The following is a 17,109-nucleotide window of genomic DNA, read 5'->3' on the forward strand; positions in this document are numbered from 1 at the left end:
AGTGGATCACCATGTAGTGACAGAAATGATTCAACCCTGACAGGGAGCAACCCATACAAGTGGGCTTTATTCAACCTGCCATGGTACTTGCTTTTAGGAGTTCACCCAGAAGTGATAGAGATGAACGCAGATAAATGGGCACAATACACTCGCCATATTAGATGATCTGATGGCTCCACTGTAGAGTAAATAAGAGGCATCCATTATGCAATCAGCCACATTAAATGCAAAAGGAATACTACTAAGTGTGGCAGGTGCAACCCTTTTTTATCTGTCCAGGTGCAAAGCAGGAGTAGCCCTACTGCAGCCAGACCAAAATGGTCTTGGGAGCCCATAGGCAAATGGCAGAACAGCAACAGGTGATCTGTGGTCTACTGACATTTTTGCTCTGTCTGGCGAGTCATGGCACTTAGATTCTTCTTTTATTTTTTGTAAATGGCATATGGTGTTAGCTTTTATTTTATAAATGTTCTTTTAATGAAGCATGAGGCACTGTATGCTTTTACAAAATGATTGAAATATTATAAATGGAACATCTGGTTTTATAATGTCTTACCTTATACATCAAGCCAGAGCTCTTAGCTTTGTCATTGCTTTTTACAGTTTGTAAAAATAACAAAATAAGTTGAGCAGCAATGTTACTGTCTTTCTTTTTCCACTTCATAAAGATTAATTTAAATATGGAGGCAGACTTCTGAACAGAGTAGTAAGTGGAGCTTTCATTAGCATTTAAAGTAAAGTCATAAATATATTATGTGAGGCATACCAATTACTGCAATTGCCATTGTGTGGTATGTACTGTGTTCCAGAGTATCTTTAAATCTAAACTTTTCTCTTCCTACTGTATCCATTGTCTTCTTGTATGTGCATCTCCATTGTTCTTTTTTTTTTTTAGGTTTCTCTTTTATCAATTCATTTTTATATCACTTAGTGTGACATACAGTAGCTGGCTTACTATGTTGAACTTTGGAGTCACAAATATGATTCAATTGAGAGTCCTCTCCACATACCGACTGGTTAATGTTCTCCTTTGGATGTCTTTGCATTGTAGTACCGTTGACGGCCTTCAGTAGCCAATATTTTTCACATGTGCTGGCTTCGATATTTATAGCTGTTTTCCTCACTAGGTGCCCATTCACATATCCGAGGGCTGGGTTTGGACGATGCCTTGGAGCCTCGACAGGTATGGTGTACTATCTAGCGCTTCTGCCATAGGTGTGGTTGTTCAGTGTGCTAGTGCTGTAAGCACAGTAACATGATGCTATGCCTTTGTGCTGTATGAAGTAACTGTTGAGCATGGGCCAGCAATCAGGAAGTGTCATAATATTGTGGTATGGATTGGCATCTGTAAAAGTGAACACAACCAGATGCAGCATGCGATTTCCCTACCTGTGCCAAGGATTCACAATGGATTGGTAGGGTGCAAATGGATAGTACATCGCAGGGGAGGAGGACTGGTCAGGACGGGTCCAGGTTTTAGCAAGGAAAGTATAACTGTTTAAAGGATCCCCAAAGAGTTGCACCATGATTAGTCATACAGTAGGGCAAGGTGCCTCTCCTATAGTGGGTTCTCTGGGGCCAAGCTCTCGGTCTACTTTAAATATGACACTTTGCTTTCCTTGTTGGAGTCACAAGTTGTAACATTCTTGCTTCCTCCCCCACCATTTCTTAGATATCAGTGGACGCATCACGTTATGCTGATCTTTCCCATGCCATTATACTCACCTTTTGTGAAAGTTTCTCAGGGTTGTGAACTTTGAAGCTTGTCTTTCAGGTGCCATTAAAGTCTGCTGCCTCGTTTCCCCAAGGTCTCACAAGTGTTATATTTTCCTTCCCAGCACCTACAGTTTGACTCGCATGGGGATTCAGTGTTTTATCTGTCTCCACCTCCAATATCAGTCAGGTCACCGAATATGGTGGTTCTTTTCCCTTCCTTTTTCCATGAGGGTCGATGAGATCGATGTTGAATGTGATGACATTTTATGATTCCTTGAGTCGGGGGAGGAACTTCATTGTGATGGTTATTTCCCCATTTTTTGTTTCCAAGGGTCATCATAGCTATATCCTTATCTCTTCCCAGAGGTGAGAGAATTTCTGGTGATGCGCTTCCATGCAACCGTTACATGTCCTGTTCTCTTTTTTCCTCAGGTGTCACAGGGGATGGTGGGCCAGTTGGCTGCTCGCCGTGCAGCTGGAGTCATTCTGGAAATGATTAAAGAAGGGAAGATTGCAGGACGGGCAGTGCTTATAGCTGGGCAGCCAGGCACCGGAAAGACTGCTATTGCCATGGGTATGAATAGTCCTCTAAAGTAGAGTTCTATACAGTACATCTGTTGTACATCATCCAATTTTTGTAGAGAGTATTCTCTGGTCCTCTATGGTACCTCTGCTGGGTGTTTTCTACGGACCTAGTCTAGCCTTAAATATGTAGGGAATCTTTTATGTCCTTTACTGTTTCTTTTAAGCTTACAGTTCTACACAGTGCATCTTTAGGATATATTCAGTGGTCATGTGCTGAGTCTGTACCAACCTCTGTAGGAAATCTTCGGTTCTGTAATTGCAGTTCTGTCCTTTTTAGGTCGAGCCTTAGCGCAGCGCTCATGTGCTGCTCTAAGGAGAGGACCTCTTGGAGCTGACCAGCATTTTTCACAAGCTAGTGCTTGTGTCTGTTTTTCCTGCAATATTTTGATTGGTGTTTGCGTGCGTCTTCCTTAAAAGACAGCACGCAGTTGGGTAAAGGCGGGTGCATGTCCCGCCTTTCCTAGCAAATGTAACCGCCCACAGCCTAGGGCTTGCGGTTACGCGCAGAGCGGCATCTGTATCCAATTATCGTAATTGGAAACAGATGGCCTGCTGCTCGCGCGCACCACTCGTTCTGTTTTTACTTTTCCTCGGCCCAATGGCCATGGCACGCGCTGCTGCTCTCTGTGCGCACAGCTGTGCTGCTCTCTGTTCGGCTGTTTCCCCGTTCACAGTTGCCCACGCCCACTGGGGCACACGAGGGTTTGGCTGTGCCTGTAATGGTGGTCTTTAACGTGTGTCGAAAATCTCAATGCTTTTCACACACGCGTTGGTTTGTTTCCTCGCTTAATAGGTTCCTTAGCATTGACCTGAAATTTTGCGGCTGAGCCTTGCTTAAATCACTTTATTTAAATGCAGCATGCGCTCAATATGAGATTCTCAACAAAAGGCTGTTTTTCCACCCGTTTTGTCCAGGGTGTATACTATTGTACAAAGTGGCACATTGATGTGAGTAAGAGCTTTGAAAACGTGCAGCACTCTTATTAATAGAATTTAGTACGAGCTGACCTTGTGAAACGTATGCCTGCAGCTGTCGGGCTTGGATTCCTGTTTTTTTGCCACCTCTTCCCCGTACTTGTAATTCAATTAGGTACTTGCTGGGTTTCCTCTAGAACGCCATTTGCTAGTCAAGTGACATCAGCAGTACATGCACAGAGATTGGCTGCTGATTGAATTACACTTCGGCAGTAAGGGCGAGGAAGTATGCAGAGGGAGATCTGATGAGAGGGCACAACTCCACGGTAGGCACGCCTCTCAGCAGCATGCTCTAGAAGCTTTTAGTGTGTATGTACATGTTATGAATTTATTTTTGTATTGCTGCACGGCTGACTGGACTGTGAAGAGCTGCTGCAGCATTGATTGATTGATTTGCACAAAGTTCGCTACCTGCTGTAATACCATTACCAGACAGAAGCATAAAGCAGAGTGAGGCACTATGATACGAAGTGCTTTATAGCACGCTGTCTTCAATTTTTAGCTGGGCCGTTTTAGCATTTTTTTAGAATCTAATCCAGTGAGCCCTGGGAGCGCACCTTGGCAGCTCAGCACACTTTCACATGTATTGCATTACTGCACAAATGATTTTGGTCAGAGATTTCGCAGTTAGATAATTTTGGCACACCCCTTGGGCCAGATTGTGTTTAACAGTCAAACCTCATTAGAAGCCCTGCGTCAGTCAGGACTTTTTGAGGATCCTTGCGTTTCTAGTGAAGGTGAATATAGAACCTGCAATAGTTATTAGTTTATTCAGGCACAGGGCTTCCCTGGCCTTTTCCATTTATACCATGTGTGCATGTTTTTATAGACTTTTGATAAATCTATTTGGATGAAGTAATCCCCTTTAAGGGGCCATAAAGAACTCCAGCCTGGCAGCAGTCATGCAACTTATGCTGGTGTCTCTTCATTACCAAGGCTTTATTACCATACTAGGATTATCCAGGTGGTCTGATGGATGATTCAAAAAGGTAACCAACGCTATCTTACCTATTTGAGTTCCATATTACAGCAACTTTTTTTTCTAGAGCACCTTTATCTGACTTTTGCTATTCTTTAAACTACTGCAGTCTCTGTTACCCAACTTAACAGTACTTTCACTGACCCGGGAAAGATGAAATGTTGGGACCATTTTAAATGTGCTTAATTGTCTTTTTATGATGCTCTCCCAGTTCAGCCATGCAACTCTATCTAGTAGCCACACCGTTCTGCATTGTAACTTAAAAACACTGGCAAAGCCAATAGCTCTGGCTAAACACTAAGGTCTCATAGGCAAGACCTATTGGCTATGCCAACGCGTGTGTATTGTATCTCTTTAGCGTGCTAACAGCAGACTTCCACAAGTGAATTTTTCTAATTAATGCAGACTTCTAGTCTCTTACATCAGCAGAGCATTTTTTTTTATTTCAAAAACCTTTATTGTATATAAAGCACGATACATCAATGCAATAAAGTCGGGCATCTTTTTACCATATTGTCATACAAGGTAGTGGCATCTTCTCGTGCATAGCATCTGACATTGGTCAATAGAAGCTCATATAAAGAACAGAAAGATTTCCCTCCCCCCCCCGAACATTACGCACATTTTACCGAGGTAGGTGACATGTCTGAAGTTAGCAGCAACCATAATGCCTGTGACAGAGCCTCTGAGGCGTGTGCACCAAGTCTTGCAATCTACGGGCACCGCTTTGCGCTATCAGTGAGATCTTACACCGCATCGTGCACGATCAAACAGGTTATTACATACCCCACTCCTCCTAACAGTGTGGTTACCATTCCAGAGGCAGTTGCACAAGCCAGTATCTGACGGTGAATGATAATGCATTAGCCCCACCCAAGATGTAGCATTAGGCAGCAGGCCGGGAGTCTCCTCCGTCCACAATGTCCGACCCCTCCGGTCCGGCCTCCTCACTTAACTGCTGCCGAAGGAGATATGACGTTAATGGCACCTAAATGTCTTTCGGCCGGGACCTCAGAGGCAGTAGCTCCGCATATTCATGTAGTTGTTCTTGCCATGTGGACATGGTCAGAATCCAGCATTTAAACTTGGGGGAACGCCCCGGTCCCCACCGGCATGCCACCAGTCTTTTTGCCAGTAATAGACTCATCGCCAAGAACTTTTTATGCACAGTTACTATGGGTTGTGTCAATCCTAGCACCGCTTTCAGTGGGCAGGGAGTTATATCTACGCCTAACATGTCGGTAATTCCTGCAAAAACCAGCGACCAATGTTCAGCAACCTTAGGGCAAGTCCAAGCTAGGTGAATGAAATCAGCCCCGGCCGCCCCGCAGCGCAGGCAACAGTCCGTCTCATGCAAGTGAAACCTGTGTAATCTAACAGGGGTGTGGTACAGACGGTGCAGAAATTGGTAGTGTATAAGACGTAGCCGACTGTTACTGTGATTGCATTAGTTTGTGTGCAGCTAGTCTCCCATTGCTCATCCGTGGTGTGTCAAGGTCCCTGTCCCACTCTATCCGAGCCCGCAGTGGGGTTGTCCTTGGTGTGTTCTGTACATGTTTATAGAGTAGTGATATGGCATGACGCGGGGCGTCAGTTTGCAGTATGGCATGTAGAGGCGTGAAGATTTCAGGCTCTTCCGGAAATGAGGGGGTAATAGCTCGGACGCCCTGTCGGAGGCGAGTATATAAGAAGGTATCCATTATTGAGGGTAGTCGTTCCCCCAAAAATTGTTCTATGGTGCGAAATCGGCCCTGCACATATAGGTCTCCCCACAGATGAAGCTGCAGCTCTATAAGCATTTTACAACAAATCGCTTCACAGGTGACTTGCAGTCGGGGATCGTTTTCTAATGGCATTCTGGGTGAATATAAGAGCGGGCTGTCCATGGCTTGAGCTATGCGATGCCACGCCCCTGCTGTGCAATCTACTGTGGACGGGTCGCGTTCTCTGGAGAGAACGAGAGAGAACGAGAGAGAGAGAACGAGAACGAAAGAACGAACACAACACACATATATATATCCAGTCTTTAACCTTGGGGCCATGTGTCGGTCTTCCACTGCCAAATGTGGTGGCGGGTGGAACCAATACGCGGCAAAGTGTGCCTGGGCGCAATCATAGTATCTCTCGAAGTTGGGGACCTCGAACCCGCCCTGATGGTATGGCAGCATGAGTGTGTCAAGGCTAAGACGCGGAAGAAGACTCTCCCTGGGTTGTACGGGATATTGACAAAAAGGTACAATAATTTCGGCAGTATCACCATTTTGGTACGGGCAATCTGACCGGCCATTGAGAGTGGGAGTCGTATCCATTTGGCGACACTGTCCGTTATTTTATCAATTGCCGTTCCGTATTTAGCACGCATCATGGTGTCTTTGTCTAGTGATTCGTATGCCCAGATATTTCAATTCCTCCAGTTCCCATACAAGAGGGTATTCGAGCTGATGTGGGTGCGTGTTATCTGTTAGAGGGAATATTGCGGACTTAGCCCAGTTAATTTGCATACCAGCAATGCCTCCAAATTTCGTGATTTCGCGCAGCACTGGATTCAGGTTGTCCTGGGGCTTTTTAATGTACAACGTCATGTCATCTGCGTAAAGCGAGATGAGCAGCTATCGGGCAGGGTAAATGAGAGCGCGGTGATTGTGCCTTTGTCAGAGTTTCGCAGCCAGAGGTTCAATCGCTATCGCGAAAAGAATAGGGGATAGTGGGCATCCCTGGCGTGTGCTCCTATGGATGTTAAACGGGGTGGACCTAGCGCCATTTAGAAGTACCGTGGCTGTTGGCTGATGATATAGTAACCGCACCCAATCTATGAAACTGAAAGGCATCCCCATATACTCCAGTGTGCCTAGCAGATAGTCCCATTCTAGCGAATCGAAGGCCCTTGGTGGCATCTAAGAATACCGCCACTGCCTCGCAATTTGGATCAATGTCCTGTAGTACCGCATGTAGGGTACGAAGATTATGCGAGGTTGCCCGATTCGGGACAAATCCGGCCTGATCCGGCAGGACCAAGCGCTCCACAAGGAGATTAAGGCGCGTCGCCAAAACCTTGGCCAAAATCTTGGTGTCGCTATTTAGTATCGACAAGGGGCGGTAGGAGTCGCATTGATTTGGGGGTTTGCTGGACCAGGGAAGTTATGAGCGCCTCACGGATAGTGCTGGGGAGGCTGCCCTCTTCCAGTGCTGCATAAAATACCTTTTTTAAAATGGGGTCTAAGAGGGGAGCGAAGGTTTTATAAAAATCGATCGGAAGTCCGTCGGACCCAGGGCCCTTCCCAGAGCGCATCGACATGATAGCCTCCGTGATCTCATCTAGTTCTAATTCCAAATTGAGGAATTACTGCTGGGTGTCTCCCAGCCAAGCCAGTGCAACATCATAAAAATAGGTAGGCAGGTCGAGAGGCTCCACTATGCGAAGAGTATAGTGAACTATAGTGTTCCTGAAAAATACAAAGCTGGTCTGGGAGGTTCCTGTATGTATTGCCGTGAGCATCTTGTATCTGGGGGCCTTGATCGAGTTTGCTAGCGCCATTCCCGGCCGATCTCCCTCTCCGTAAACCCGGGCAGCATGTGGTTTCCCTAGAAATTTGCCTTCCCTATTCGCCACCGTTGCATATTCAGTCAGCTTGTCGCGCATGCTGGCCTGGGCTACCCTATCGTCTGGACTCTGAGCAATGGAGCCCTCCAGCTCGCGCAATTCAGTTTCTAATGTGTGCAGGTCATTTCGCAGGGATTTCAGAATTCCACCTCCTTTGGCTATATACCAACCTCTCACTGTGACTTTAAAAGCCTCCCATACTGTTGTGACGCTAGATACGGATGACCAGTTGCGATCGAAGAAATCACGAATGTCCTGCTCCATCTCTGCCCTAAACACGGCATCCCTAAGATGAGCAGGGTTAAGCCGCCAACTCAAATAAGGGGAGCAATCTAGAGGAACTCTGAGTTCTATAATGACTGGGGAGTGATCAGAGAACGTGCGGGCTAAATGGGTTGCATGTGTTAGCCAGTGAGCCATCCCCGCCGACAGAAAGACGTAATCCAGCCGAGCCCAGGTAGAATGTATGGACGAGTAGTGTGTGCCGTCCCTTAGAGTGGGGTGAACATGTCTCCAAGCGTCTATCAGGCCATTGTCATCCACTATATCGCACAGTGTTCTCTGCGTGACTGTGTAGTGTGTTGGGAGTGGTCGTGACCTGTCCATCTGAGGTCTCAAAGCAGTGTTGAAGTCACCCCCTAAAATGACATATGTGATTCCCAACGTCTGGATTTTCCCCCACAATAGAAGCAGAGCAATAGGATTATCGACATTAGGGTTGTAGTAATTGGCGAACAGAACTTCATAAGAATGCAGGCGCCCCCGTACCAAACAGAATCTGCCCTCTGCATCAGTGTCCATAACCTTAGGTGTGAAAGCTACTCTCCGTTTAATCAATATGGTAGCTCCCCTAGAGTAGGAGAAAAATGTTCGACACATAGCCCATCTGGATGCAAAGTGTGTAGTGTTGCTGGGTGCAAGATGCGTCTCCTGTAGGAGGGCAATGGCTATCCCGTGTCTGTCTAGGTACCCCAATATCTGCATGCGCTTCCTGGGGTCTTTCAGGCCCCGAATGTTTCATGAGGTCATCTTAATGGTCTGCAGTGCCCTTGTCTCACCCGATGAACCCATACCAGTGCTCGTCACATATCACTTGATGAGTGCGTGTACGTCCTCCATCCGAAAATACCAACATGTGTGCTATGCTAGACTTCGTGTGCGATTTAAGTACTATCAGTCACTCGGCATACATTAATGCGATTTGCCCAACAATACGTCCCACCACCCACACCGGCATCCCCAACTTGCTAGGCATTAAGTACCCACCCTTTGAAACAAATCCCATCTTGGAACAGAACTTTCCCACCCAAGCAGGAAATAAATGGGGGGCGGGGGGGTCACGGGTTCGCCCTGTAAGGAGGAAGACCACTAGGGGCACTCGACCTGCCTATTTATCCCTACTTTCACCCACTGATACCACAGCTATAAGCCTGGTATTCAAGCATGGGACGGAGATGAGTATCTGAGCAGGGAAGTAAGTGCATACTTAAACAAGATAAGTCAGTCATATACATCACCAAAGCAGTTTGTTTTGTCGCGTCATATAGATGTGGTAAGGTGCTCCGCCGGGGGCTTCTGCTCCAGCAATTGTCAGTCCTGCTGTGAGAGCGGAGAGTGCGATCTGGAGCGGTCCCTGGACTCAGCTTCTCTGGAGGATGCCTTTTTGTGACGCTTTAGGTATTCTTCGACCTGCTGCGGGGTGTTGAAAAAATGCTGCTTCCCATGATGTGATTTTCAGTTTGGCCGGATAGAGCATGGCGTAGGGAATTTCCAGGGTTTGCAATTTCTTTTTCACACCAGTAAATTTGCGTCTTGCCTCCTGTACCGTTGGTGTAAAGTCTGGATAAAACACCAGTGTTGTGTTCTCGTACGGTACCTGTTGTTTTTCCCGGGCCAGACGGAGGACCGTGTCTCGCTCTCTGTAATTTAAGAAGCGAGCAATGATGGGCCTGGGTGATGCACCGGGAGGAGGACGGGCCGCTAGAGAGCGGTGCGCTCTTTCCCCAGTGAGGTGTACGGAAAATGACTCCCTGCCGAAAAGGTTAGCAACCAGCTTTCCTATGAAGTCCTCCATGCAGCCCGTATTGGTTGATTCTGCCAGGCCCAAGATGCGCACGTTATTTCTGCGGGACCGAGCTTCCAAGTCCTCGTTCTTGTCTGCTATTATCTTGAGCAGCTTGTCCATCTGCGTGACTTGACGGCAGTTAGCTGTTGCATTGTCCTCCAGATCAGAAATTCTGCCCTCAGCCTCTTTCAAGCGGGTGTCGTGTTGGCTCAATTTAGCTACAACAGTGTCCATCCTGGTATTGAGCGCATCTATTTTAGAGTCTATTGACGTTTGGCTTTGTTTCATCCCAGTCTTCCTCTGGCGGGGCCTTGGCTCCGGGCTCCGAATGGTCTGCAGATTGGGACCCGGGGTTTTTGCGGGACTCAAATGGAAGTTTGGATTGCCTGGTGTCATTGCGCCACATTTTGCAGCGAGAAGTGTAGATGTCTCGGTGTGGGCCTTCAGAATGCAACAGGTAGTTGATTGAGTTGTGAAGTATTGGGCGTCAAATCCAGCTCGAAGAAACACCTATTTGCGAAGACCGGGGTGGGCAAGCGGCACCCGTGGTATAATGCAGACAGGGATTGCTCTAGCTGCAGGGAACACACTACGCCGACGGCGTGATCAGGCAATCTGGTGAACAGGTGTCGCCGGATAAGTATCTGTGAGGAAGAGGACACACTTATGCAGATTATGTGGAGGGGGAGCGGGGAGTCCCACTTGGCCCCAGGGCGATACGCTGCTAGTCACTGGTGGGCCACACTGCGCTCAGAAGATCGGAGGTGTCCGATTGCTGTGTTTCCTTGCAAAGAAGTGGATAGGGCCCAACCATCAGCAGGGCAAGGCTGGTGGGGTGATGGGGCAATAATCCAGTGCAGACCCAGGCTCTGCGCAGCGTGTGTGTAGCGCATGTGTAATGTCCTCCTCTGGGTCCACGTTGGTGATCAGCTCGGGCCGATGTGAAGGCCAGGAGGGAGGCCAGGGGGGAGACTCTCAAAATGGCAGGCAAGTTAAAATGGCGGCGTCGGGTCATACGGGTCATACGCCCCTCTCATCTAATGCACCTGGAATAGCCTTAATGTGGCTCTGGCTGTCCCCGCGTGGTTGCAGAGTCCGGGGGGCACAGCACTTCCTCGGGGCGGCAGCCAGTAAATGGCTCCTCGACCACCAACTCCCCGGCAGCCGCAATGTGGGATCCAGGTGGGGTGCAGCAGCACAACTTGCGGGTGTAGGGGTACCGCCTGTATCACAGAGACAGTCCCACATGTCCGAGCATTACAAAGTGGCACCAGAGTACCCGGGAGACTATGCCCGATCGGACGCCAGTACGCGGTCTTGAGGCACCGCCGCAGTCCAAGTCAGGCTGTGCCCACCAGCCCGTTTGCACAGCACGCTTCCGGCACTCACCGCCAGCAGTGTGGGTGTTCAGGTGAGCTCCACGCCGGCGTCACCCCGCAGTCCGGCCGCCCCGCCTCCGCAGGCCCCAGTCCTTGGCCTGACGTGGAAGCGGCAGCCGGGTCGCGGGCTCGATGTGAACGGGACGCGGCCCTCAGGCAGGTTCCGCTGCGTGTTATGTGATCTTCACAGCAGGCAGCGCGGCATGTGTGGTATCGGCGGATTCCTCACCCTCTCACGGTTCCATCGGTGAGAAGGATGGCCGCAAAATATGCTGCAGGATGGTATGAAGGATATTGAACTGCTCAGAAGGGTCGGAACCTCACATAAGCGCGGCCATCTTGGTCCAGCGCCACCTAGCACCCCCCATCAGCAGAGCATTTCTGTTTGTGCTCGACACCACGTTTGGTGGTGCTCCGAGTGAGATGGGTACGGTCGTTTACTGTATACGCTTTGTAGGTATGGATGACGTGCTGATAAAGAGCAAGGGTGCTTTCGCTTGTTTTCTGATCGTGGTCTCAGCTAAGCAGATTTTTGTCTAGCAGTTGTGGATGCTTATGTAGAAATCTTGGTTGTTGACACTGCTCATTCTACAGTGCGTTTTCTGTAAATGCATGCAGTTTGTTTCTTCATGGGTCTGTGTAAATTGGAATTTGGTGTGTAGAAGAGGTTCTATTGGATTCTATGTCAAAGCTTGTAGTGTGTTATATATCTTACTTTCCACCTTTATCATACCCATTGACAGGTATGGCTCAGGCACTTGGATTGGACACCCCGTTCACAGCAATTGCTGGAAGTGAAATATTTTCTTTGGAAATGAGCAAGACTGAAGCCTTGACGCAGTCCTTCCGCCGGTCCATCGGAGTACGAATTAAGTAAGTGAGACGCTATTGCCAGCTGGGTAGAACTCTGCGTGTATAATTTACCACACTGTCGTATGATTTTGGTTTGCTCTACAACTTCCTCTCAGCCTTTCTTCACAGAACCACCCGGCTCCTCCTTCGAAAATAGTCAAGTGTTGCAGGTGTCTGTTTTGTATACATACTTCAACATAATCCGGATACCGCAAGACGTTGATAATTTCTTTAATCAAATAGCAGCAAAAGACCTCACTTTGAGATGCATTCATGAGCATACTGAACTCCGCGATAAGGCTACTTCTTGACATCAAAACTAGCTAGGACATTATGGACTCGCAACAAGGGTTTCGCTTGTTATATTATTTACTTATATCCAGAGCTTAGTTGTGGAGCACATAGAGGTTTGTTTTTGTTTGTTTGTCTCGATTGTGGCAAAGTGATGGAAGGAATGCTTGAATTAACCTCCGCTACTGGGGATTGCTTGGGTAACAGTCTAGGCTGTTATTTCTTGCCCACTGTGTCACTCTATACATAGACCGTCCATATACAAATCAGTCTTAAGCTAGCTCCATTAGAAACCGATCAGCCCGAACTACACAGCCAGGTCACCTCCAGATGGGAACATAAGCAACTACAGATTTGGTTTTGGCCTACTTGAGCTGCTTCAATGAAGTATAGCTTGAGTACTGTGACACGGTGTATCATTGGACCCACAAATGGGCATACCCAATTGCACTTAGGGCATCAACAGCAACACACATAGTGGCTCAAGAAATGCCTGAATTTATCTCGGTCACAGTAGGAAAGGATCTGGCTGGGCAGTTCGGGTTGGAATGTCCATATTGAAGCAGGACCAAAATCTGATTTCCATAGAGCGTGTTTCTGAATAAAATGACTCGGTGGATACAAAAACAGTGGGCTAGAATGTGCCTCCAAGCGTTCAGCAGTGGATTGAGATTCATTCAGCCATTCCATCCATCACTTTGTTTTTTGTTGCAACTCTCGTTGTGTTCATTAGCAGGGGGAAGAGTATTTTCAGTATTTGGTCCTGGCTGTTCATAGTAGCTTTGAGGATCCTCTTTACTGACAGATGAGGTGTTCCTGGAATAGAGGTTTAAAACTTTCTCAAAAGATGTGAGGCTAGCATGATGGATGGATGGCCGGAGGGAGAGAGGGGGGTACCATATTTTTTTAATTTAGGTTTTATGAGCTTTTTGTATCTAGCCTGAACATTCCCCGGTTCCTTGTCTTGAGGAGTTTTTCCCCACCATTTCAAGCTGGGAACTGATCAGCACTGCTTTGCAGGTTTTGAAACTGTATTTGAAGCTGATAGCGCTTATGTAGTGAATCATACTGCACTTTTGTCATTTATGAGCACTATCATTAGCAGCCTTTACTGTTAACTACTTGTTACTCCACTTATTGACCTCAGAAGGATGGCAGACTAAATCTTCTTTACTGGGATTTGTACGTTTAGCCTGTGGATTACTACATATAGCGCAGTGGTCAGTGATTTAATTCACGGAGCCATCCTACAGTCTAACTCAGACATATTGCAAAGCAAGCAAGGCAGGGAGTCACATTTTCTGAATGTATTTCCCGATCTAAATATAGAATCTGACATTAGTTATTGGAAAAAAAATGTGTTCACTTTTTTATGACCCTTGTAGTTATGCTGTGACGAGAGTTCTCCCTTCCTTACTGAAGAAATAGCAAGAACTTCTTTATATCCTTGCTTTACAAAAAAGCATGTTGTAATTGTTAGCACTCACTGGCATTTACAGTCTTACTGTCATGTAGCTTTTATGCTGTTTCCCCATATCGGAGCTAGCTTCACTTGATTCGGCCTCTTGGACAAGTTTCATTTACTTTTTGATTGTGTCTGTGAATGGGACTTGCAGGCATGACCTTTCACCCACCTTCTTTGCAAAATGGGCATACTCCCAGCATGGGAGTTTGTTTCACAATGGAAAACAGTGATAAAAATATTAAAAAGTCGAATATTTTTGGGATAAAAATAATTATGGCAAAAAACATTTTAAGGAGAAAGGTTTTTTTTTCATGATTATTTACTAACTTGGGATCCAGTCCCAGATGTCATAAAGTACTACTTGCATTGCATAAACTCTTTAGATTTCTAAAAATAAGTAATTTAAAAAGACAGAATCGGAAGTTAAAGGTGATGGATGGTTTCCTCTTTTTCTTTTTTTATATGGTGGGTCTGTGAGACATTAAAACGTTTTATTTAAAAAAAACAAAAAAAGATAAGGAGGAAAGCTAGATCTGGATAGGCGTTACAAAACAAAAACTGGTAGGTGAGGGAATAACGACACAACAGGATTGAGGAAGAGAAGAGTTCTATTCAAAGGTAGGCTAAGGAGTACATGGAGATAAAAAGCAGTGGTCCAAGTACTGATAAAAGACAAGGGGGGGGGAAATCTGCTGCAAACCTAAACCACACCAGGGAGAAATGACCGGGAGGTACTGAATGACAGAAACATTAAATCATGAGTAGATGAGGACACAAGTGGAGGATTTTGGTAGTTCTTTTCCCACAATAAAATAACACACAGAAAATGGTCTTCGTGAATTTCAAGATGCAAGCCATTCATCAGGTGGGGTTTGTTAATCTGGTGAATGTCTTTTGTTTTAAAACTGGGGGGGAATGGGTTTGAGGATGCATTTTCAGCAGAGTGTTTCATTATGCATCCATCCAACAAGGCCTGTGCCAGTTTACAGAAAAGTGGTAGCATTGTAGACGTTTGAGCCTATTATCAGTCGTATTGCCCTGTACCAGCAGCCTGAACATGTACTGTGCCTGAAGAATGAGCAAAACTGTCTTGATGCAGTTAATATTAGTTCCGTTTACCTAGAGAGCATATGTAACTGAAAATGTAATTGGAAATTCTTAGCATTTCTGCCTTACAGACACCCCTGCCAAAATGTGCTGTGTTCTTAGAAGAGGACGGGCATTGTGGGTCTGCAACACTAAATTACCTTCTTCTAAACATACACTTGATGGGCTGGGGGCCTTGGTGTGCTGTGTGTGGCTCTGTAATTGTTCTTTCTGGTTGCCCTTCCAGGGAGGAGACGGAAATTATTGAGGGAGAAGTGGTTGAGATTCAGATTGACAGACCTGCCACAGGAACAGTAAGTATCTTTGCTCACCAGTTGCCTCAACCTTCTTTTGCTGCTCGGTCATGTACTTGACAGAGGTAGATGCTAGTTGAAGTGTATGCAGGATATTTAGAAGGCCACCAGTTTGCCCATTTTGCTCCCCCATTCACCACCGACTCTGTATCTTTCACCTGGGAGCCCTTCACCTTCTCATGTTTGCGCCCATTGTTTTCTGCTTGCTCCTACACTTTGTTTAGTTAAAGGTTGTCGGATTGTGTTTGTGAGCCACCACGTTTCAGAGCCATTCACCCCCCAGGTGGGAGGCTGATTGTCTGGTGATCCGCTCTGAGTTAATGGCCATACATTAAGCTCACAGTCATGCACACTGTGCTACCTAGAAGTGTTCTGGCTTGCTCACAATCTAATTTGTGGAGAGGCTTATCTTTTACTCCCCACTAGCCTCTGAATAGTATGATCTTGTGGCTGCCTCGAGTTACTGCGAGTTGCCAAGCAAGAGGATCCCTGTAACTCTTGATCTGTTTGAAGGCTCTCAAATATTGGTTTTGGCTCTAAAAATGTATTAACGCTTTTTCGTGCAACGAAACTACACAGAAGAGAAGAGCCAAAGTGAGAGAAATTATTATTTTTTCTTTCCAATCCAGATTTCATGATTTATACCCTATTTTTACATGATCTTTGGTTGGAGCACGGAATATAGAGTTTTCTTGATGAGTGGGTTACATTATGGCTCCTGAATGACCAGTGGTTCCTATGTATGTCCACTGGTCTACAAGATGATTCTTGTGCTGCCACTTGTCTGCTCTAGGGTCTGCTTAAAAAAAAAATGGTTCCTTTGTGCAGGTTCAGAATTTTGTTGTACACGCCAAGTATTCACATTGCCCATTCAAGTTGAGTTTCCTGCTAGACCTCTAGTGTGATCCCTTAGCTGACTCGCTCCTTTAAGGGATGTTAATTATTGTTCATTAATACTGATAATCCCAACCTCTTGCTACTCTTACCTAAAAGAAATCTCTATTTTTATGAATAAATAACACCTATCTGGCTCAACTTTAAACGTTTAATAAAATGTATGTTCTCATTTTGGTAGTTAGGTCGGTCTATGATTCCATAGTGCAATGTAGTGCAGCGCCCCTAAACATCCCTTACATTTTGTTCTCTGAGCAAAATTTTGTGAGCAATAGCTGCCGCATTAACACCCCTAAAACATCAGATTTCAAAGCATTTTTATTTATTTCATTTAGTGTTTTGGCAGCCCCATACCCTGAAGTATTTTTCAGGAGAAAAAATTATTATACCTCTTATGTTCTTTTTCATCTACAGTGTTTGAGTGACTATGCTACCATTTTTGTTTTGGCAAGGGCTAAAATAAACTGCTAGAATTTGACCTGTTGGGTTAAATTAACTTCTTAGGCTACTTTTCTGGGTAAAAAAGTGTTCAAAGCGTTATACTTTATTTTAATTTTCTCGCTCTCCACACCCCTTACCTCCCCTGGTACACCTTCGCTAATTTCAGCTCTCATTGCTTTAGAGTGGTTAGAAGTTAAAGGGTTTAGAGTTGGGATATAGTTAGAGTATAGAAGTCAACGATCTTTGATTAGGGGTTGGAGATTAAGGATATAAAGTATAGGGTTAAGTGTTTGAAGTATAGGGTTGACGGGGTTGGGTAAAAGAGGCTAAGTTTTAGGGCAACTGTTCTTGGATACCATTGTGTGTGATTAGCCGCGCTTTATAAGTCCTGTTTGATTCATCTTTTGAGATCTGTGGACCCCCATTGAATCCTTACTGGAATACAGGGATCTCCACTTAAGTGTCA

At 46.0% G+C, this 17,109-nt stretch overlaps 1 protein-coding gene across 2 annotated transcripts in view; it reads left to right on the plus strand.

The window, feature by feature from the left end:
* RUVBL2 (RuvB like AAA ATPase 2) overlaps nt 1-17,109 on the plus strand; it is a 131,638-nt gene that overhangs the window by 23,075 nt on the left and 91,454 nt on the right. For both annotated transcript variants that reach the window (XM_078655154.1, XM_078655155.1), the window contains exons 3-6: nt 1,128-1,183; nt 2,149-2,290; nt 12,044-12,173; nt 15,242-15,308. In XM_078655154.1, the coding sequence (XP_078511280.1) occupies nt 1,128-1,183; nt 2,149-2,290; nt 12,044-12,173; nt 15,242-15,308 (395 nt within the window). The remainder of the gene's footprint in view (nt 1-1,127; nt 1,184-2,148; nt 2,291-12,043; nt 12,174-15,241; nt 15,309-17,109) is intronic.

This window comes from Lissotriton helveticus, chromosome 7 (assembly GCF_964261635.1).
Source record: "Lissotriton helveticus chromosome 7, aLisHel1.1, whole genome shotgun sequence".
NCBI classification, from domain to species: domain Eukaryota; kingdom Metazoa; phylum Chordata; class Amphibia; order Caudata; family Salamandridae; genus Lissotriton; species Lissotriton helveticus.